Source organism: Sitodiplosis mosellana, unplaced genomic scaffold, assembly GCF_009176505.1.
Source record: "Sitodiplosis mosellana isolate CC-2019 unplaced genomic scaffold, AAFC_SMos_1.0 Smas_scaffold_6226, whole genome shotgun sequence".
In the NCBI taxonomy this organism is placed as follows: domain Eukaryota; kingdom Metazoa; phylum Arthropoda; class Insecta; order Diptera; family Cecidomyiidae; genus Sitodiplosis; species Sitodiplosis mosellana.
Window position 1 is genome coordinate 20190188 of NW_022601467.1, and position 22677 is coordinate 20212864.

Below are 22677 nucleotides of genomic sequence, written 5' to 3' on the forward strand. Positions count from 1 at the left end.
CAAAATTATTAGGATGGTTATTAAGATACGAATATGGCACAGCTATACTCAGCACTAGAAAAACACTCACTCATTTTCTTTCTTCCTTCTCTCGATTTGTTAATTGGGTCATCGAAGTATATCAAATTTCGAATAAATGTCTATTTTTAAAAGAAAAACTCTAATTGTTGGGTATTCGATTTAATATGAGCGTGAATCAGATTTAGAATAGTTTTTTTTCACATCTTCTCTGCACTTTCAACTCAGTCAATTCAGTTTGGAAAGTTAATTTTGTGTCCAAACAACTGAATTTTTTTTTTTTCTCGGAATTTGAAAGCAATGAAAACAATAATAAGAGAAGGACAACCTCTTTCAATGGAATATATTTGAATTGTTATGAAAATGTAAATATTCGGAACGTTATTTTCTTTGCCCTTTTGTTGTAGACTTTGAGACTTCATCACCCATGAAATAATCACGACGATAACTTATTTTCGAACAAACAATTCAAATTATCATATTGTTACGCAGTATGGTTCTTTGCGCATATATTTATATGCTAAATCATGAGAATATTTCAATTGATAGCATTTGCATTGAACGATAAAAAAATGGAGCGGTTTCGATGTTGTTCAGTGTATTTTGGGTGGTACAAAAGTAATTTCATGTAAGAAAAAGAGAAACAGTTAGTCGAATATAAAACACAGACAATGGATACGATTGAAAACAGACGCCAATAGGAACATTGAGTGTAAAACTTTTGTCACCTGGCCGCCTGAATTATTATCCATCCAACGAACCAAACATCTCAAGTTGAGATTCACAACAATCACCCGAAAAAAATAACGACCGAATCGAAAAGCCAAAATATGCGCATCATGGCTGGCTTCGACAAATACAAATGGTACGCGACAGGACTGAAAATGCTGAGAGCACGTCTGACATAAGAATGATTGCGACGACGACGACGATGACAACAACGAGTAGAGTTTGTGAGTTTCGTTTTTTTCCACTCTCATTGTTGACTGAGTGCATTTAAATAAATGGCAGATCTTCGGTCAACACAAAATGTTTCCATCGTTCCAGCTTTGGCTGAGACAAAAATCCGCCGTCATCACTTTATATAAAGAGTAAATTATTTATTTTAGAGATTGACATAATAGCCACTTGTTATAATAGCGTACTATATTATTTTGAGTAACATGTTTATGTTGCTGCTGCTGCTGCTGCTTCTGCTGTTTTTTTTACCATTGCATTCAGACATTTTGCATTATTTATCCATTTCAACACATGTTTTATGATAATAGCAGAGAAATGTTCTAGTAAAAACTCAAATATTGTACATAATTGTTGTCATTTGCATTTGAGCCATGTCCATGTTTTTTTACTCATCTTTTTCATTTCGTGTGAATGAGATAAGTACTTAACAATGAACGCATTGGAATCATAACGATTTTGAATGGATCAATTAAAAAAAAAGTAACAAACAATTCTCTGAATTGCGTGTGTTTGTTTACAACATGCTCTCATCGCTTATGCTTCGCTCCACTTATGTCCTATTAAGAAAAACGTGTGGAACAAATTTAATTAGTCGATTGAATGGGCCAAATGTTAAATTCATTGAGTTCAATGCGTAAATATTTGTCTCAATCCATGCACACACACACACATACACACACAACGAGCGATAATGAGAGGGGAACAAGCATTCGCAACCTTCTGAGAATTTTTTTTCTCGATTAATCCATCTCCATTCTCGATTGATTACAATGATAATTTTGTTGTCTTCTTTTTCATTTTCTATTTTGTTTCGTTTCAGCATGGATTCTTGGTAATATAATGTGCAAAGTTGTACCATACATACAAGGGGTATCTGTTGCTGCATCTGTTTATAGTTTATGTGCTGTATCCATTGACAGGTACGTACTTTCTCTATCTCAATCTATGTATATCAATTGTTATCTTGAAAAAAAATCGGGATCGGTTTTTGTACGGCATCAATTGAGGTCGTACAAGAGCCAACATATTTTTATTTCTCATACACGTGCCCACACCATCACTGGTGTGGAAAGTGCTTGCAGATTATATTATTATTATATTATCCATTATCGTTGTATAATCGAAATTAATCAAAAAATTGAAGCGACACGCAACGAAGAGAGAATTGAACCTTTCCAGCTTGAATACTTGCCGAAAATGCGAAGGCTGACGTCATAGGGCTTCTTCTTTTGATATCGCATTAGTCGATTAGAAAGAAGAGCCATGCAACATTCATCCACCGATTCAATGTTCGAATTCCGCCTACGCGGATGCTGCCATTATCAGTGTTTGTTCAACTGGTTTCAAATGGAGACGACAACCCTCCGACAACTTGCCAAACCACAACCCATACCTTAAGTTGGCAATTAATTAGAATCGATTTACACATTACTTCGGAGTTCGGTGACAATAATTTCTTAATCCATCCATTAAATCAACAAAACTAGTTGATCTGTTTCATGAGGTCGTGGACAAATCGACAGTGTGTCGCTCTCTGCCTCTGTGTCTGCTGCCAGAAAATGCTGACCAATCACAATGGCTTGATGCCGGGTGCAGGAACTTATCCATTAGTCACATTCGATAAACTTTTATCGATATATTCGGGAAAAAAATGGTTGTTCTGTTCGCACACGACCACATCTTTCGGTCGCTCTGCCGATAACATTATGAATGTCAAAATCGATTGGCATTTTTGCTTACGAAATCTTTGGCATGAAAACGAATTGTACCAGAGTAGAGTAGACTACCAAATCATACAACTTATCAGTTATTGTCGCTTCTGAAGTTTATTTTTTGTCGTAGTATAATTTAGCTTTGGGCAAATGTCAAGTGTTTTTTTTTCTACCCATTTGAGAAACAATCTGCCGGGAAAATATGTTTTTGAGTTAAAGAAAAGCGTTCGATGGTTACACTTTCCGGTAGAAGATCAAATAAAGATAAAAATGGAAAGCGCCAGACCAAAAATGGTAAAACATTAAACCAACGATTATGACATCATACCGTGCATTGGAACCTTTGAGATGAACCATTTACCTGCGACCGGAATACTTGAATTTCCAATACAACGACGGTGATTAAGATCACTGATCGGCTGGTTGGTAAATGCTTCTGTTTTGTAGAATTTTAATTTATCTCAACGAAATTTCATACTTCACCAAATGGCTCGACCGCGGACGCGTTTCATAATTTATGCGAAAAAGGAGCCGAAAGCACCGATGCGAGAAACTGAAGCGAATTCCAATGTAATTTTTACACGAAATGTACACACACACACACACACACAAAGTTCAGTTCATGACATGCAAAGTTCATTTGCTTCACATGCACACCCGACACTTCGACATACACAGAAAAAAAAAATAAGAATCACTTTGAATATGGCTGATTGATTGACACGTAAGCGTTGTTGAATTTCGAATTTTCATTTCTTCTCCCATTTACGAGTTTTAAATGTACATTTATGAAAAATTTGTTTATACACCCGAAGACATTTATCACTTAACCAGTTTTTTTTTCCTTTGTTATGGTGCCAACAAATTGGGTCATGCAATGTGAACGAAGGGAAAAAAAACGCGAGAGAGTAGCAAAAAGCAAAGTAAAGCATTTCATATGAACACATCAATTAAAGCAATAATAACATCGAGACTTGAAATATTATTGTGAATAACAATTTGTTCAGCGAAAAGAATTGCAGTGGAGTGGTGAAGGTGTCGAATCAAATACAAACGTGCCAATGGCTGTGTGTGTTGAATAAATGCTCTTTTGATGGCCATACACAACAAATCGAGCAACCCAAAAAAAAGCCATTAAGCCGGATCGCGATTTTTTGCATTGGCTGTATGTCACATCGCTTGTGTATGACTATACAAAAATTCTGCTTGTAATCACACTTGATCCGTTTTATTTTTTTTACTTTCTCAATCACTTACTCTCTCTTCGCTTGTCTTCGATTCATTGCTGTTTTTTTTTCTTCAATCTCTGCTCCAACTGCATACATTTTTTCAATAGACATTTCGAACGCGGACATCATTTTGTGTGTTCATTTATGTGCGTTACACCTAAATCAATCGTTCGCCAGAGTCGTAAGTAATTTTACCAATTTAATATTTACAATTTCATCTGATATTTGCATTGTTTGATGGCGAAGGACAAGAAATCTTTTAACCGGGATTTCATGTTATGGCGTTACGTTTACGGTAACAGCACATCGTCACAATAGGATCTGCAACAATGAAATGAAATAATGGAAAAAAACCGACGAGTCAACAATTGAAACGAATAAAATGATTGGTTTATGTGCTACTGTTGGTACCACTTTTTTTTACATGGGAAACGAAAGGCTTACATCGAAATTTTTGGATTGAATAGTACTCTTCAATCTGTTCTAATCACTTAAGGTAATCCAGAAATGAGTTTTACAAAATAGAAAGCAAAAATTGCGCATAAATATCATGGAAACCTTAAGAATCCATTACGTTGATGCCGTTTTCCACATTTTCAGAATCGGATTCAATCAGCCTATCAGTTTCAGCAAAAAAGAAAGAAAGAAGAAATGAAGAAAAAAAAACACACGAATATTACATTTTAAGTGAAGAAAATGGTGAAAAGTCAAGTGATTGCGTTGATGTTGTCGATTTTCAATGTAGAAATTTTCAATTCATTTTCTTCTATTGTCGTCGAAGGCCTTCCAAAGTAAACCAGGTAATGAGATTTCGCGTGATGCAACAAACTGCTATTTTCTAGCTTTATTCCCTCTCTTTTTCCCTCTCCTTCTCATCCATTCGTCACTTTCTTTTTCACTCCCTCTCCGATTTCTCTGAGACAAATTTATTTATTTTCCATCGCAAATTTCCAGAGAATAGACGAAGAAGAAAAAAAAGTCAGAAAAAATAACGCTTTTAAAGGTAATGACATCTTCCAGCGGTAAAGTCAACAAGAAGTTTATTATTTTGCAGCGCAAAAAACAAATTTCAAATTGAATGTTGTTTTTATTCTACTTGAAAAAAAAAAACATTTTCCTTTAGGGCTAAAGACAGACGGTCGACTTTTTCTTCCGGAGAAATAGAAGAATTGCAAAAATCACATGATGATTGAAATCAATTCCACTGAAATAAAAATCTTCTTCGCCAAATGAATTGTTTTCCGCAACATTTTCTTTTGCTACGCACCGAAAAGATTCGTTCATATTCATAAATGCCCATACATTTTTGCAACAACAAAAAATGATAAAATCGCAAATTTTTTGATCATCTTTCATGCGGAAACGATATTTCAGCCGCTAAATACCATATCGAGACATAAAACAGCAAATCAACTGACAAAATTACAATCATTACGATCTGGCATTATCAACAACGGAATTGAACATAAAACGACTCGGTGGGAAGAGTGAGCCGCTAAATTATTTTCGTCACAAAAAGTGCATAAAGATGTTCACACTTTGATTTGGATGTTCGCCGGAAAAATAGACATCGATTTATTAAACGAAACCAACAGCAAACTGATTAATTGCCATTGATTTCGAAGTGTGTAGCGTGTTGCCTTCTGTTAGCATATAAATATGCTACAATAAATGACTACCCATAATACACTCTGTGAATATCGCTGTCGTTTGCCGTCGTCGTCGTCGTCGTCGTCGTCGTCGTCGTTGTTGTTGTTGTTGTTGTCAGTTGCTGTGGCAGCGCGTGGAGGCTATTCGACTCTCAGCTTCACTACTTCTGCTCAATGAGAATGAGATGTGTTTATGAAACAAAACACGTGATAATGAAAACGAGTCGTTTCGAAATGGAAATAATGTCAATAAATTTATGTCTAGAATAAGCGCGTTCAATATGAGAGAGGTGTGTGCTGGTGTGCATTGAAATAGCTTTGCACTGGAGTCTTACGGTAATCGTATAATTCGTTGTTGTTGTATATTTCTTGTACTTTTGCATCTTTCCCATGCCAAATCGCGAGCCAACTGAGATGGAGGTAGTGTACTAATTTAAAGAAATCTTTTTTTTGAAAGAGGCGAAAAAAACGGCCATTCAAAAGACTTGTTTGCTTATAAATTTTGAAAAGAATCCGCAACATGCGTGACGGCAATGATGGCAGACGACGATGTAAATCTTATGGATGTAAACAATTGCAGTCGAATTCGGTAAATTGCATTACGATAATTTCACCAATTCATTGGTTGACAATATTTACCTTCAGGTTGAAGCACGTTTAAGCCCATAGGAATCGATCTTTTTTTTCTGCGACAAGATGAAGAGACGAAGAAGAAGAAGAAGAGAAAACAATTCGTTCGCTCCGCTCCGCGTTCTTGAGATTTTAGTTACTTATTCTATTTTGTTGTTTCACAACAAACTATTTCTTGGCCCACTACATGAAATTTATTTCATCAAATTAACTTTGAAGTAATATATTTATTTGCAACAAAGTACAGAAAAAAATTCTCAGTTATTTCAAAAATGAATTACAAGATCTTGGTTTTATTTGTTTTTTGAAATATACTGCCTTTGATTAAAATCAAATAAATAATATGAGCATAGATCTAAAGTCACTTTAATTCTGTTCAAGACCCAAAAAAACTGTACGAAGAAAGCTTGAAATAATGTAATTTAAAAAAAATCATTGCATCATAAAAATTTGATTGGCGCTTTGAGATATTATGCACTTATTTGTCGTTACTGCCGCGGTTTCAAATTAAATAAAAAGTATGACCATAAAATTCAAATTCACCATAATTTTTTTCAGTACTCAAAAAGTATTAAGAAAAAAAATCAGATTAGTAGCTCTACATTTCATGTAGTGCTAAAAAAATGAAAAAATAAAGCGACGATATAAAGATGAATAGCCGCGACAATAAGTGATGAAGAGAGAATGGGTAAATATGGTTTTATTTGTATGTTTGGCATCACACACGCCACGATTGCATTGCATAACCAAAATGACACTTGGGACGGTGGTTGTTCATAAATAATTCATGGAATGGTTCACTTTTTAGCGGCCGGCCAATATGTGTAATGAAGGCTTTTTGGAAAGGCTCAATCATCGGAATTGATAACCTCGAAATGTCGCATGGGATTTTTCACAAACCCAATCCACCAGCCAAATAGAATCTTTTCCTTCTGTCTTATTGGCTTTAGTCGTCCAACTCTCCGTTTGCCTCGTGGTACTCATATCGGCCACGCGCCTTCTTATATTCGATGCTCTTTTTTTATATTTTAGTACAAAAACCATAAATTCCTGATCTATGAAATTTGGTTGTTGTTTTCATTCTGTTTACGCATCACTTTTGCCATTCATGAATATGTATTTATGTATTTAATAAAGAAGAGTCGTGCATGTGAATACGAGAGAGAGAGAGAGAGAGCAAGAGAGAAAAACAGTGCCGACGTCAAATGTTGTTCGATGCTTGCGGCTCGTGTATTGACTTTGTGGAATAAGCTGATAAGTCGACATATCGTCGTGTCTCTCTCGCAACAGCCAATGTGCTTGACAATCAGTTCACATTCGCTTAGCCATGCTTAAAATACATTTCCGCTCAATCGAGTAGAACAAATCTGTATTCAATACATGCACAATTAAGTTCATTTCGATTCTTTACTATCGTTGCACCGCATCACCACCACCACCACCACCTACGATGCGAGAGCATTTTGTATTTCTTTCACCCGCAATAATGGATAATATCTTTGTGAAGCGCTCGCGATAAAACCACCATGGCACATTGTTGTGGCTGCTCTATTTCACGTTTTTGCTTCCTCTCCCATTCACTTTGATGTGGCACGAGCTCATTTTTCTGTTTGGTTAGCCATTTGGGTTTGGCTGGCGCGTGTATATGTGCATATATACAGTTTCAATGTCACAAAATCAAATAAACTACATAACCCAACCATATGCTAACGATGATAATGTTGACTTTGATTTCGTGCAACTTGATGAATATTTAAAAGGGGAAAATTTCCAGCAATAAAATGAAAACGCGCTCAATGAATGGTTACACAATTAACTGCAGGCATAGCGCATAATTACCGATCTCAGTTTCATTTCCATTTATCGTTTCGCATCCATTCATCGTGTATGAGAGTCACACAACGAATGGAGATTATCTTGTTAAAAAGAATGCCGTCTGTCCGACCGTTAAGAAGCTCAGAAATTGAGTTTTTGACGTCGCAGCAATTCTGACGGTCGCAGACTCTGTTCATTCCATCATGATCTCACCCAATCAATCCACTTATCAGAGCAACAAGCAAACACACAAATCAAATGCGACTTCAATTTAATTACTTCGATATTTCATTTGGCTTTGGGAGCCCAAGCAAAAATCCCATTGTCTAAACATTAATCATTGGCCGGGCCAAATACAGTCGAATATTATTCAACAAACGATCTCTTTCAGTCAATATATTTGCTATTTCATTAAAAGTACACAGTTTACTCACAACACACACTGCTGTGTTTAACCATGGACCGAATACTATGATAATCGCAGAAAAAACCAGACGTTCGCTCCGCTCTGCGTTCTTGAGTTTTTAGTTATTTAATCTATTTTGTTTTTTCACAACAAACTATTTTGTTGGCGCACTACATGAAATGTATTTCATCAAAGTAACTTTGAAGTACTATTTTCAAAATGAATTACAAGTTCTTGGTTTTATTTCTTTTTTGAAATATACTGCTATTGGTTTTAATTGAGTAAATAATATGAGCATAGAATCGAAAGTCACTTTAATTCTGTTCAAGACAATTTTTAAAAAACATTTGATAATAAAAATTTGATTGGCGCTTTGAGATATTGTGCACTTATTTGTCGTTAGTGCACCTGTTATAAATTAAATAAAAAATATGAGCATAAAATTCAAATTCACCATAGTTTGTTTCATCACTCAAAAAATATTTAGAAAAAAAAGCAGATTAGTAGCTCTACATTTCATGTAGTGCTAAAAATGATATCGAATTGTGTGCTTGATTTGGAAGTCCGACAGCACAACAAAATAGAAAAACGGGCTGCAGTCTGGGCGCCAATAATTACGAAAATTAGTTAAACAAATGGTAATATCAAGATTCAAGATACAGACTTGTAAAAAATGACGCAATATTTCCGAATTTTTTTATTGCCCACAAAACGGAATGTGTTTTTATTTCGATACATATTCGTTGTTACATTTGGCGCGTGTGTGGCACTTTGTATTTGAGTTAAGTCATGGAACAAACAAATAAAATGTAAGACTCGGAACTGTACATGCAAAATGTCACATCATTTATCAACATGTGAATTATGGTGGCAAGCACAGCGTTCGCAAAACAAGAGTTGTTTCCTTCCTGTCTACAACTTATACGAGCTATAAATGGCGGAAAGGCTTGATCTCATGCATTGCAGATTCACGGGTAGCGAACTCGGGCTTTACGCGGTTCGACGGAAAGTTTTTCTAAAACACAAACACACTTAGAGATGAAGAGTGAGAGAGTGAGATTAACGACAACAACAACAAAAAGACAAAGGCAATAGGCTTTCGGTCATTTTGATAAAGCCCTTACCTAAAGTGTTTTGTCTTTTGCACAAACCCAGCGACCGGATTAATGATCTTTGGGCCGACTTTGATTCAAATAAATTTCTTGCTCAAGCACTTATAAAGACGCGTGATTACAATCTATAGGCACAGCATGAATGTGCAGACACATTTTTCTGTTATGTATAAATTTACGAGACACTCGATGCCAACGAATTTACTGGCCGACGTAAGAGAGTGTGAGAGTTTGCGAGATAGAAAGAAATGTTGGGTTGTGCGTACAATAATGTTAGTTTAAGCATTTATTGTGAACTTTATGCTGAGACAGAACGACACCAAACCGTCTACCATATGACAGGGGGCATTGTCGACCGACTATTCACACCAAATAGATGCAATACCCCGGAGTATGAAACGGAACAACAGCCAAGTGGTTAAATGCGTGCAAGCTTGTAAATTTTAACGGTAATGCCAGTGCATTTTACTTAGACGACGATGAATTTAGTAGTTTGGAGCGAAAATGTAATACAGAAAAGTTGCGCGGAAAAATATCAAATGAAAAGAGATAGCTATATAGTTCACTATAGTTTACTATAAAGTATACTATATAGCTATCCTTTTTTCCACTCATTCATCATCGACATTTTTCCGCGCAACTTTTCTGTATTACATTTTCGCTCCAAACTACTCAATTTTCCAATGGCCTTCCACTTTATACCACATGACTTATTGTCTTCTATTTTATGACACATAATATTTCTGCTTGATAATTTTTTCTTCCTTCAACCGAGCAGGATGATTTTTTGAAAATCAAATCATGTTTATGTGTTGTTTTTGTGTCGATGGCACGCATGGAAAATTGTGTTGTGGGAGCTATAAACAGCATCGCAGTTATGCATGTCCATGACGATAATGTTTGCCGGGGCTGGAATTCTAAGAATTCCACCGAAATCGTTCGGAATTATTTTTTTCGTACGTAAGACTATATTGGAGTGAAAGAGAGAGATTCCACAATTTTTCACCGTTCCATCGGAATTATTCCGATAATTCAAGCAAGAGTAAAATGTGTGGGAAATAATTCCGGTGGAACGCTGAAAAATAGTGGAATCTCTCTCTTTCACTCAAATATGGTCTTATGTACGAAAAAAATAATTCCGAACGATTTTGGTAGAATGACTTAGAATTCCAGCCCGGTAGAAGAAAAAAAAAGTAACTCCTTAATAGGGAATTGAAACAAAAAAAAATTGCGTTTGGTTGAAAACCATGTCCATGTTTAATAACATCAACTTTCAGGAAATTGGCATTTCCTTTTGCAAGGCAAGGCTGGGAACCAAAATGAGCTGATGCTTTTCATGTGTTCAATTGGTTTCAAAAATGATACCACTCACAATCGCAAACACACACACACACACACCGAACAGCACCGTCTTATGCAATTAAAATAATTTAAATTGGCTGAAGAGAGAGGGATAGAGATAATTGCAGTCGACATGTTTCAATATATAAATCATGTTTACACGTGAAATGAAATCTCATTACTATTACTTGCGAATTTTATATATACGGTACCGTGTGGTATCTTTATGAAGAGAGTGCAAAAAGGTGGCACGCATAGAACACTCTCAAAAATCAGCCATATCTGTTATTAATATACCTTGTAGAAAACGCGTTCATAGTGTTTCACTGTAGTAGCAAAGTATCCTATTAAATTCCACTGTAGTATTACTACAAGAAAATTTAATAGGTAACACCGCTACTACAGTGAAACACTATGAACGCGTTTACTACAAGGTATATTAATAACAGATATGGCAGGATTTTCGAGAGTGAATAATTGTCATTGGAACGATGTCTGTTATCTTTATTGGCCACGGTGCAGATGTCGACTTTTTTCCTTGCATTCAAGCAACAAAACACAAGCGTAATTTCAGTGAATTGAAGAACATTTAATTGGGCTTGTCAATTTCACACACAACACACACCAATTTTTTTCATCTTCTTCTTTTTCTTCTGTTGACTTCTTCGAATGAAAAAGTTGGCGAAACAAACTCAAGGATATGCGATTCGCACAAAAACACCGAGGAAGTGAGATAGCAGACACACACACACATACAGAGAAAGAGAGAGGGAGAGAGTAACACGTTTTTAGATTCGGTTGTTGTGAATTCCCTGGGCTGATTTCAACGGCGTTTTCGTGTATGTAATTCGGTTCGTAAGAAAAGTACTCGAATAAACAGGATACATCTACAAAATTGGAATTAAACTTTGTCAACACTTTGGAAACATTAAGTGATGAAGGAGGATGAGCGAACGGGTGCGAACACAAACTTCATATATGAAAGTTAATATTGGTTGCCGAAAAATGCAAAACAACACAACAACGTCATTTGATCAACATTGTTGATGTGTACAGTGCACACGCATGGATTATGTTTACTTGAGCATCACTCACTTTCGCATTCCATCTTCTCTTGCATGTGTGGCAATCACTTACAAAGTGGATTGACACACTGAAATCGATTTTAAACAAAGTCGCTTTCGCTAGACTTGAAAAACAATAAACTTTCGCTCGGTTGAAGAAAATGAAATTATGACATGAAACTTACGAAATGATTCAATATGGCCCAAGATATGAGGAACAAAATTTAATTAACCCATTTTAATTGAGATGTGAGTTGTGCTTTCGGTTTCGACTCTGCGACAGATATACCTTATTCATCTGTGTGCCGCCGTTGATGTTCAAGAATTAAATTAGCAATTAAAATGTGGCTGAAGAGAGAAAGTTGTGTCGTGCATTTTTATGGCATAGAGAAAGAAAACCACAAAACTTTTTGCACACCGTTGCTGCAAGAGCATATACCACTAGCAACACCTTGTGGCACCGATAGTAAAATCCTGTGTGTTACAATGTATTTTCCAACACATTACAATCGGTGCCACCAGGATCGCCTGTGGTAAATTGCTGTTGCAGCAACCTTGTGACTTTTTGACTGAAATGGAGCAAAGACGATTTGAGTTGGCCAGGATTTTACCATTTGCATTGCAACCGTGAAGGATAAGATAAAAAAAACAACAACAACAACCGCAGCAGCCACAGCAGCAGCAGCAGCAGCAGCAGTAGCAATATACCAAACACACATGCCCAAAATAACACAGTTGAAATCAATTAAAGCGCTATGAGCTTGTAGTTGACATTTCGGTTCAACTGACTGGAGTTCCGATTTGCCGCTTTTAAGCTTCAGCTCTGATAGCTATTTCTACGGTGACAACTGTGATAAACTTTTCGACTTAAACATTTGTCTGTACTGCTGATAAGTTCAAAGAGACTGATGAAAATGCTACACGACCACAAAAACAATGCCAGACAATAATCGAGAGTGGCATGGGCGAAAGTGGTGCGGTAGAGAAAAAGAGATGTTGAGCAAACAAACCAACTAGAAAAACAGAGATAGAAATAGGCACCGAATTCAATTTCCATGACTCCTCAATGATAAATTGCATGCCACCAAATAGAAAAATAAAAACCCAAATGGAAAAACCACACCAGACAGCAACAAATCCAACCGAAAAATAAATTTTCTACCGATATGACCAACGAAAAACTATAGCTGTGCCATATTCGTATCTTAATAACCATCCTAATAATTTTGAGAGATTATTGAGATCCGATCATAATACCGATAAATCTTAATAACGCTATCAACTTTTTATCAGGTTATTAACTATATTCAAATAATAATTTTACCGGATGAATCTTAATAATATCGTTTTGAAGTTATTAAGATCGAATCCTGATAATTTATCAACATCCGGTTTGACACTGCCCTTGGCCCATCCTGAAGATCCACTTCCAGAACTGGGAGCAGTTCTGGTCGATCCTGAGGATCCACCAAAACCCACTTCCAGAACTTGATGATTATTAAGATTGAATGTTGATAAATTATCAGGATTCGATCTTGATAACTTCCCAACGATATTATTAAGATTCATCCGATAACGTTATTATTTGAATATAGTTGATATCCTGATAAAAAGTTGATAGCGTTATTAAGATTCCATCATAATAACGATATCGAACGATATTTTTAGTTTATTACGATATCTTGATAAAAAAAAAATCGTGAGCACAGCTATACGAAAAACCAAATGCAAACTCTCGATGTCGGTTGTGGTGCTTAAAAATATCACATGATAAATAAATTTATTCATTTAGTTCTTTTGTGTTATAAATCGAATGTGAACGAGCTGGTGAGCGAGCAAGCGAGTGAGGGAAAGAAAGAAAGAAAAGCGATGCGACCACGGGTGAGAGCATCTTAGCTAAAAGAACCCAATGATTCGGTCAGAAATGTCTGCAATCTGTGATAAACAAGCATGTACATAAGATTTCTGATATTCTTATTGGAACTAACGAGCGCTGAATGAGAAAAACAACTCGCCACAAATGAGCACAAAAGAATGAAGTGCGAACGATCAAGCAAAGCTGTGTGTAGTTCACAGATGCATCTCAAAGCCATAACTAGTCCGTCTTGTTGGTTTTCCTCTTCTTTTTCCATTATTATCGAAGAGCTTCAAACAGACTAACCGACCGAAAAAAACGAAGCGTCGAAGGAAAATGAAAAAAAAAACACCAACGAAATATATTTTCTCATTTTGTGAAAACATCGATTGGCGCCTGTGTACCGCCACAATTGCATCCGAAAAAAAGGGGCGCTCATAAAAAGAGTTAATGAATGTTTCACATAACTTAAATTTAGATTCAGCATACATTACTTGCATTTTGAGGGTACTGTTTCTTTTTAATAAAACGTAAGCATTTCGTTACGCAAAAAAATGGCATAAAAAGCAAAACGCTATTGGATCGAATATGATGAAAGAAACTCCGTAAATTTTGTCGCAAGTTTTTTTGTGAAAGAAAATTCAGCTTCACCATGGGAATAAGCTAAAGGAAGAAGCGAACGTTGTTCTACAAACTTCCTCTGTTGGCAAGAGATACGGAGTATGGGAGTGCTGTATGCAAAATGACCAAGAGAAAAAATACAACGCAATTTGTTCATCATATGCAGTCGGTTGTAGGTAAATTAGCATTTTTATCGTTTATGTTAACCGAATTATTTATGTTGTGTTTTATTATGGACGAATCGAGTCGCTTTTTGCTTGGAAATCTGTTGACTGTGGTTTCAAATGTATGACCACTGCCCCAACTCAAATCGTCAATCATTTGACCAAGACTAAGTGTCTGTCATATCTAGCAAATGAATCGCCGAGAAAAACCACTTTGCTAAATTGTTGCGGAGTTGGACAAACACACAGCGAGATAGAAGTCATGAGAGTGATTGTTATCGGTCGAAAAGGCGCTCAAATATTGTTGTCAAACAATGTCGATTAAAATCGCTCGTAAGAACTTACTTGAAAATAGTTTCGAGTCTATGACTTTATCCTTGAGCAAGTTAATCTTCTCACCGATTCGCTGTGTCATTTTTGTGTTTCATTTCGTATTTGTACAGTTTGAACGGCGCTTTTTATCATAAAGATCGCATAAATTTGGTTGTTGTTGGACAATCGCGAATTCACTGCCAGCACGATGCCAATATTGAGGAATCCAGTCTCAATACATTTTCATGTGTAGCATTCTCTTTCTCCTCACGCTCTGCATGTGTCTCCTTTTATTTTTTTTTATTGCTATTGGAGCAGAAGAACGGGAGATAGAACGGCATTCTAAGAACGCGCACTCGTCTGCCATGCGGTGCTCATATCGGATCATATGAATGTTGTGTAACAATGGCAAATTTCCGTTTTCGTGCATAAACATTCACGTACATATTTGTACGCCATTGTTCTTCATCCGTATGTTGAAACTATTATGATTGTTGTTTGAATCGGTCGATGTACGAGCCGCATATTGTCTATTGCTTCTAATAGTAATTTTCCGTTTTCCACACGACGCCATCAACCAAATATATTAAAGGATTTTGTTGTTGTTGTTTCTGCTGCTATTGCGCTTTGTCTTTCGGCATCATTTTTGCTTATTGAATTGCGACTTTTTCGTTAACACAAAATGAAAACGCTTATTCCATTTTCTTGTCGGTTACTCGTTTTTTTTTCCTTCTACTGTTGCTTTTATTGCAAATGGGAAAAACCCACTCAAATCATGAAGAGAAAAAAGAGATACAAACGGTAAAAGAGATACATTTCTTTTTTCTGGTGAAAATTGCGAAATGACATGATATCGCTTATTGTTTTGTATTCAAACGAATTCGATGGAAGTGACATTATTTCGGCTCGTGTTTCATCTTATAGACGCGAATGATTCATTTGCTGTAAAATATAAGGCGGAACCATAGATACAGTGGCATTTCAATTCTATTTTGAATTATTGTCGGCATATTGCCGGGTAAAACAAACCCAAAGATGCTGTTTTATGCATAACAAATGGTTTAAATTTTGATTGGAATTAAATGTTGGCGTCGCTCGACATCAAAGCACATAGATCAATATGAAATACGCTGCACAAAACACACAATCCTGTTGCTTGTTCACCGTTGATAATAATGTGAACAATAAACGGTTTACCGCCAAACAGCACATAAGACTGCGCGTAGCCAGAAATAGCCCAATGCTGGAGCATGTGAGTGCATAAATTCGATGGAATTTCGAAATGTGAAACTCTGATGAAAATTGAGTCGCCATTCCATTGTACATTGTGCACAAATCAAAAGTCAATTATTCGCATTGGAAATGCCATTGCTGAGCGTGAATAGTAGCATACTTCTTATGGTAGAGATAATCTAAATCACTGCCACAAATGGGATTTTTTTTATTGTTTTATACGGGACTTCAACGGCATTCTGTCTTGTGTCTTAAATAATCAAGCATTTGCATTTAAAGTACACTATACGAAAGTAATGATTATCATAAATTTTCGACATCTTTTAGAATCATGTGTGGTATTTATACGCCGTAAAAATGTATCTTCAAGAAAATATTGTGGTGAGTGAGTGAGCGAGTAAAAATGCGAGGCAGAGATAGGAGGGGGAAGGGCAAAGGGTAAAATGATATCAAGGCAGATATCAGAGAGAGCACGTGCTTCAATCAAATTCGGTCAATGACCGACCATAACTATACACTCCACTGTTTGCATTCTCTGCATGAAATATTGGCATACATGCAATGTTCTTATATTTTTTTCGTTGCTATTTTTCGTTTTTGTTGCAGTAATTAACTTAAATATTGCCGTAGCAATGGCAAAAAACAAGGGAATATGCTGTAAACAAAATTCTTATCGAAAAATTGGAGTGCAACCAAATTAAATTAGGCAAACTTATTAAAGTGAAATTCGAGCGAACAGAAGATGGATTTAAACGACGATTATGATTTGGGATGGGAGAAACAGAGAGAGAAGAAGTGGGGAGGTGGTAAAGAGAATGAAAGAGGATGAAAATATGTTTTTCCATCTAAAAAATAATAAAAAACCATATCCTTTTGACTGGATGCTCAAAATTAATTTGCCACTTAATTTGTGGAAAAATGAAAACCATTAAAAATACCGAATGATGTGTTGGTTGTAGCCGTTGGTGGATGCCGTCGATAAAAGCACTGCAGAGCAACAATAACGATGAAATTTCTTCTCATTCTCGTGGAAAAAGAAAGAAAGAGAGAGAGAGAGAGAAAGAGAGAGAGAACGTCGAGCACAAGATGGAAATAACAATACCAAAAGCATAAAATATGTCTTTGTTATTCGTTAGAGTGGCCGGACGCAGCGGCAGCATGCGAATTACTTAGCCTCTCGTTTAAATATATCGCATAGTTATGGAACAAGATGAGTATTGCTCATCATACATGAGTAGAAAAAAAAATTGTTGTGTGTATTCATAATATCTTCGTCTTATATTTGTTCACGCTTCATGCGTATAATAGGATGATGATGGTAGAGAAATTCAGGCGATTGGAATGATTTTTGGCAACCCATAGTAACGCAATAAAATTTGCTGTGTGGCGTTGCCAAGAAAAGAAAAAGAGAAAGAAAAATAAAACCAAACAAAACAAAGGCAAAACCGTACGACGAACGCATAGCAAAACAACACAACACAACACAAACACACATACAACAAAATGGAAATAAAATAAAAATAAATAGAAAAACATGTAACAAATAATGCCAATTGAAGCGATAGTCTACTATGAATGAGCATCAAATGCAAAATGCTTGAGATTTGGAAATTTAATGAAACTTACAAGAAAGCGAAAGGTTCGTTGTCTGGGCCCCAATCCTACCATCCATTCGTCCGCCAGTTCGCCTCAGATCGTGCTCGATTACATTTCATTCTCTGATTCTGGAGATGGAAAATGGCAAAGCAGTTGGCCCATACACTTGGCGTGTACTCGAATACATATTACCACTCATTCCCAATCGAATATCATCACTGATGTGCTAACATTTCTAGTAGATTTTCGTTTCCGTTTATACGTTTGGTTTGTTTGTGCGTTTTTTTTCTCGACGTAACACATGCCTTTGCCCCAAGATTTTTTTTCTGACACGCTTAATATAGATGCGGTGATACTTATTTCTTTGAACGAGAAAAAAAAAACATGTTATGTCGTTGTAACTTCAACTATTTTGCCCAAAATGGATAGAATAATGCGTGAATATGACATCAAGAGCAATGTTCTAGGTTCAATCGGTGGAGCAACACAGCAACACAACAGTTTTTTTCCTCTCGTCTCTTGCTTCTCTTAAAATTGAAGTGAGTCGATTTTAAGCAATCATCAGGGAAACTTGAGTAAAAAAATGCTCAAAACAAAACGAACAAAAAATGTGCCAATTAAATGAGGTTAAAAAAATTTAACTTATTCTGCATCCTTTTTTTTTCTTTGAATGACAACAGCTGAATATACTAAAAATGGGCCATTATAGATAATGTAACATATAAATTTGTACTTACAGTGGTTGCTTCTTTTAGCTTATCTTCTCGCGTGTTATCTCCTTAAGCGTATTGCATATGGGAAGAATCGTCGTCATATGCTTCCGTTCGACTATAAAATCCGATTCATGCGCGCACAAATCTGAATAATAAAGGAAACAAACATAATTTTCAACATAGATAGAACTAATTTGTACCACATTTTTATCCGAGCATAAAAAACCATAAGCCAAGAGATGCGTTGAGCCGAATAGACGGCAAATACAGCCGACTACGATAAATGCGCCTCAATGACAAAAAAAAAACATAATCGAATGGAATTCATACGCGCAATAAAACAGTAAACGATTTAATCGTTTATGATGAATACAACTCTTTGATTTGCAAATAAGAACCAGCAGCAGCATTGCTGTTGAATCTGATGCAAGCGCCACATAGAAATGCGTAGCGATTTCATGTGCGACTTGTTGTTGTTATTACTTTATTTCGTCGTATTTCTATTAAAAGCAGCAAATTTTATTATTGAAGGGATTGAAATATGTATATCTATGATCTATACTATAAAATTTACAATTGAAAGAGTAAACCAGTTTCATATATTTTTTTGTCCGCTGCTGTCATTGTACTGCACATATTTGAATAGTAAAACACGGTCTAGAAAATATGTGCATGACAGTGAAATAATAAATAAAAAAAAGAGAAACAGAATTAAATCATGCGAGGAAAAAAATATGACCGAACGGAAAAAGTACGGATACACATGGCTATAAATCACTTTATATGTTTATTTAAATTAAATAAATCATCGAAATCAACCTTGTTATGCTCTCGATATCAAGAATAATGGCGATAGATAGAGAGCACAAAGCGCAGCATATCGAAATAAATATATACAATCGGCCCGATTTTTTTTCGTTCGAAGGTGTGTATTTATTAGATCAAATGGAGTTATTGAAAACGGCTTAAAATGGAAAACATGTCGCACATGGCTCACTCAATTAAGGATTAAATGATACATTTTTTATATCTATTTTTTTTACTCTTTTAATTATCGGCTTACGAAAAGCGAACGACGTGTGCGCGCGCTCAATTGCTCGCGCGACATCGAGCATGGAAGTAAAGTCAAAATTTCCGAGTCGTACCAGAAATAAAAGCAGAGCTGAAACATAAAACAGTAAACATGGTAATTAAATCGTTATGTAATTATTTGCAATTGACTGACGGGCACATAAAACTCGCACTATCGCCTGAGCTCATGTGCCCGCTCACTCTCATGAATCCCAGATTACGGGGCGTTGAATTGTGTGTGAATCGGCCCAACCTTCGATTGGAGATTCTTGTTACCAGAGAGAGAGAGAGAGAGGGAGAAAGAGAGTGTGTGTTGTCTGTGGCAGTCCGTTCAGTATTGAGTATTTGTGCGTATCCGCCAACCATATGATGTTATGCCCGTGTTGCATAGGTACCCACAAAATCAAGTTCAATGAATCAGCTAAAATCCAGTCGAGTCCACTTATGCGATTATTATGTGTATAGAAAGAAAATCTCGGCGCGCGCTAAACATGTGAACCTTCAAACTGATTTTACTTCCGATTGTATTTGCGGCTGGTGCTTTTTGTTTTTGTGTGTGTGTGTGTGTACCTTTTTGATGTTTGATTTTTGTCTAATCTATACTTAATGTGCTCTCGCGTGATCAATTGAGTACTAGAGGTGAGTAAAGAGGGCCAAAGCAATTGAATGCCATTAATGATGTCAAGTTATTGAACTTGCACGTGATACCGCAGATCGCATTAGCCCATTTTTGAACTTCTTCCTCATTTACATCATCTCGTGTTCAACGATAAATTCGATATATTTGATCAACCCAGTTAACATGGGCAAACAGCACCAATCAAGAGAGAGAGAGGGAGAGAGAGAGGGAGAGAGAGAGAGAGAGAGAGAGAGAGAGAGAGAGAGAGAGGAGTACAAAAACGTTTGAAAAATTGCCTGTCTCGTAAAATTGGTGTGTGTACATTTATAATTCAATGTCGTATCACTTTGTCATGCAAGAGCCATGATGATGATGATGATGATGATGACGAAAGAAATCGAACCGTTGTTGAGTCTTCATCTCGTGGCATCGTACTTATGTTCTCGTATGGTGAAATCCACTCGAATATTTTTTTTATTGCTATATTTTGCATGTGCATTTACATCATTGTTGTTGTTTTCTTTTATTTCACTTCTGTTTTGTTCCGTCAGTCGTCATAAGAAAGTTTTGATAATGATCGTCCAGCGTAAGGTATATACGATTAATATTTATATTGGAAGCAATTACATGAACGTCATTCGATGTCCATAAATTTATGCTAAATTCATTGATGAAATTTCAAGATCATCACTTTGTCTGCTCTTTTTTCGGTTCAGACTTGGTGAACTTGTTCCGAATATAAGAGAGCCCATGCAAAATACCACACTGGGTACACCGAAAGCAGCAAAAAAAACAATAACAACAAAAACAGCACCGAAAAAACGGCATCGATAGCGCCGAGTGCGCATAAGAAACGTGTAACATGCGCGCGTACAGATCGTATTGTAATTTATAGAGTTCAAACGATTGTGACATCAAGCAAGCAAACGAACGAACGCATATATCATAAGCGTTAAATACTAAATGAAGCACTTGTCCCTGTATTCGCGTCACTTAAGGAGCTTCGGCGCGTTTTTTTCTCTCTTCTTTTAACACTCGTCGTAGTATTTTTTTTTTGTGCTACCTCATTCAGTGTAATGCTGTGTGTGTGTGTGTGTTGTGCGGTGTAAGATGCAAAAAAGCGTGAATCGACATTATGATCATGTGTTATGATCACTGTTTTGTTCGTGTTTGTAACAATCACGGCGCTTATTCCTTTAATGAGTTGCAACTTTGCAATGTGTTTCGCTGTTATTGTTACTGCTGTTTTTGAGTTTTCCCTCTTCAATCACACGATTGGGTACGACGACTAGTCGTTAACGATCGATTTGAATTCCATATAAAAGGTGAACCGTTCGTCGAACAAATCATCAGTTACTTGCACATCCTCAAAGTGTACAATACAGTCTTTTGTGAAGCAAAACGTAAAAATTTTCAAAAACCCAATCAAAATGTTCAAATTGGTAAGTGTTCGGAAAATTGAACAAAACGGCGAATCGTAACGTGAAAACAAAAATAAATTGTGAAATTTTTTTTTAGTTTGCTATCGCTTGTGTCTTGGCCGTTGCCAGCGCTGCTCCAGGAGTGATCGTTGGACATTCACCAGCTGTGGTCACTGCTCCAGTTGCCGTTGCACACAGCCTGCATCCAGTCGCTGTCAGCCACTCATCATCGTAAGTTTCACATTTTTTTTCCCTTCTCTATTTAAATTAAGCACACAATCAATGTGATTCGGAGTTCGAACAACGGATTCGAAAGAAAATAAATGAGCACTCTTTCGGCAACCTGCAATTTGCTCGAGAGAAGACCCAATGGAATAAGCAAATATCACTTCGGACAAATTTTGTCCGCAAAAAGTTGAAAATATTTTCCAAAGAAAATTCAACTCTAATGAAAAACAATTCTTCTTTTAGACACGTTGTGCATTCAGCTCCAATCACCAAAGTTGTCCACACTCCATATGTCGCTGCTCCAGTCATCCACACCCCAGTCGTACATTCAGTCCCAGTTGTTAAGACTGTCCACGGTATGTATCTCATTCCAATTTGGCCAACGACCAATTTCAAATCAATCGTCTGTTTTTTTCGGCAGCGAATCGAATGAACTGAAATTGCCTTTGATTCGAAATTTTTCCATCAACTTTAACAATTTAAACAACCAAACTCAATGATATTCATTCTCCATTTTTCAGCTGCCCCAATTGTTGCCCACCCAGTTGTACACAGCGTCCATGCACCAGTTGTTCACAGCGTTCATACACCATATGTCGCTCATGCAGCCCCAGTCCTTGTTCACCATTAAATTAAAACGAGAACAAATAGGAATATAATCAACGTTTTAAAAAAGAACACAACAAATTCATTTAAATTATTTTCGGAATTTCCCTTTTGACCCCCTTTTTGTTACCATTTTTTTTTTCTAAAACAATAAAAAAAAACCATACCAATATCTAGAAGAAAAATCCTTTTGTGTTTGTTTATTCATCAACTGAATTGGATAGGTTCAGACAGACAGACGAGCTTATCGATTTTCGATTGATAACGCGCCTTCGTCTCTCTCAGACCTATTTTTTCAGCAT

The 22677-nt window shown here is 36.3% G+C and overlaps 3 protein-coding genes across 4 annotated transcripts in view; 2 read left to right on the plus strand and 1 right to left on the minus strand.

Moving 5' to 3' along the window:
• Positions 1-22677, minus strand: part of LOC129578777 (eIF-2-alpha kinase GCN2) — a 45148-nt gene that overhangs the window by 21257 nt on the left and 1214 nt on the right. For both annotated transcript variants that reach the window (XM_055467864.1, XM_055467865.1), the window contains exon 2: positions 18455-18575. The gene's annotated coding sequence lies outside the window, so the exon portion shown is untranslated. The remainder of the gene's footprint in view (positions 1-18454; positions 18576-22677) is intronic.
• Positions 1-22677, plus strand: part of LOC129578792 (neuropeptide SIFamide receptor-like) — a 44179-nt gene that overhangs the window by 10465 nt on the left and 11037 nt on the right. Inside the window, exon 3 of the mRNA XM_055467913.1 lies at positions 1799-1898. Coding sequence (XP_055323888.1) covers positions 1799-1898 — 100 coding nt within the window. The remainder of the gene's footprint in view (positions 1-1798; positions 1899-22677) is intronic.
• Positions 21440-22565, plus strand: LOC129578834 (larval/pupal cuticle protein H1C-like). The gene is made up of 4 exons (XM_055468016.1): positions 21440-21562; positions 21639-21772; positions 22013-22125; positions 22291-22565. Exons 1-4 carry the CDS (start codon positions 21551-21553, stop codon positions 22398-22400), a joined length of 369 nt encoding a protein of 122 aa, XP_055323991.1. The 5' UTR covers positions 21440-21550; the 3' UTR covers positions 22401-22565.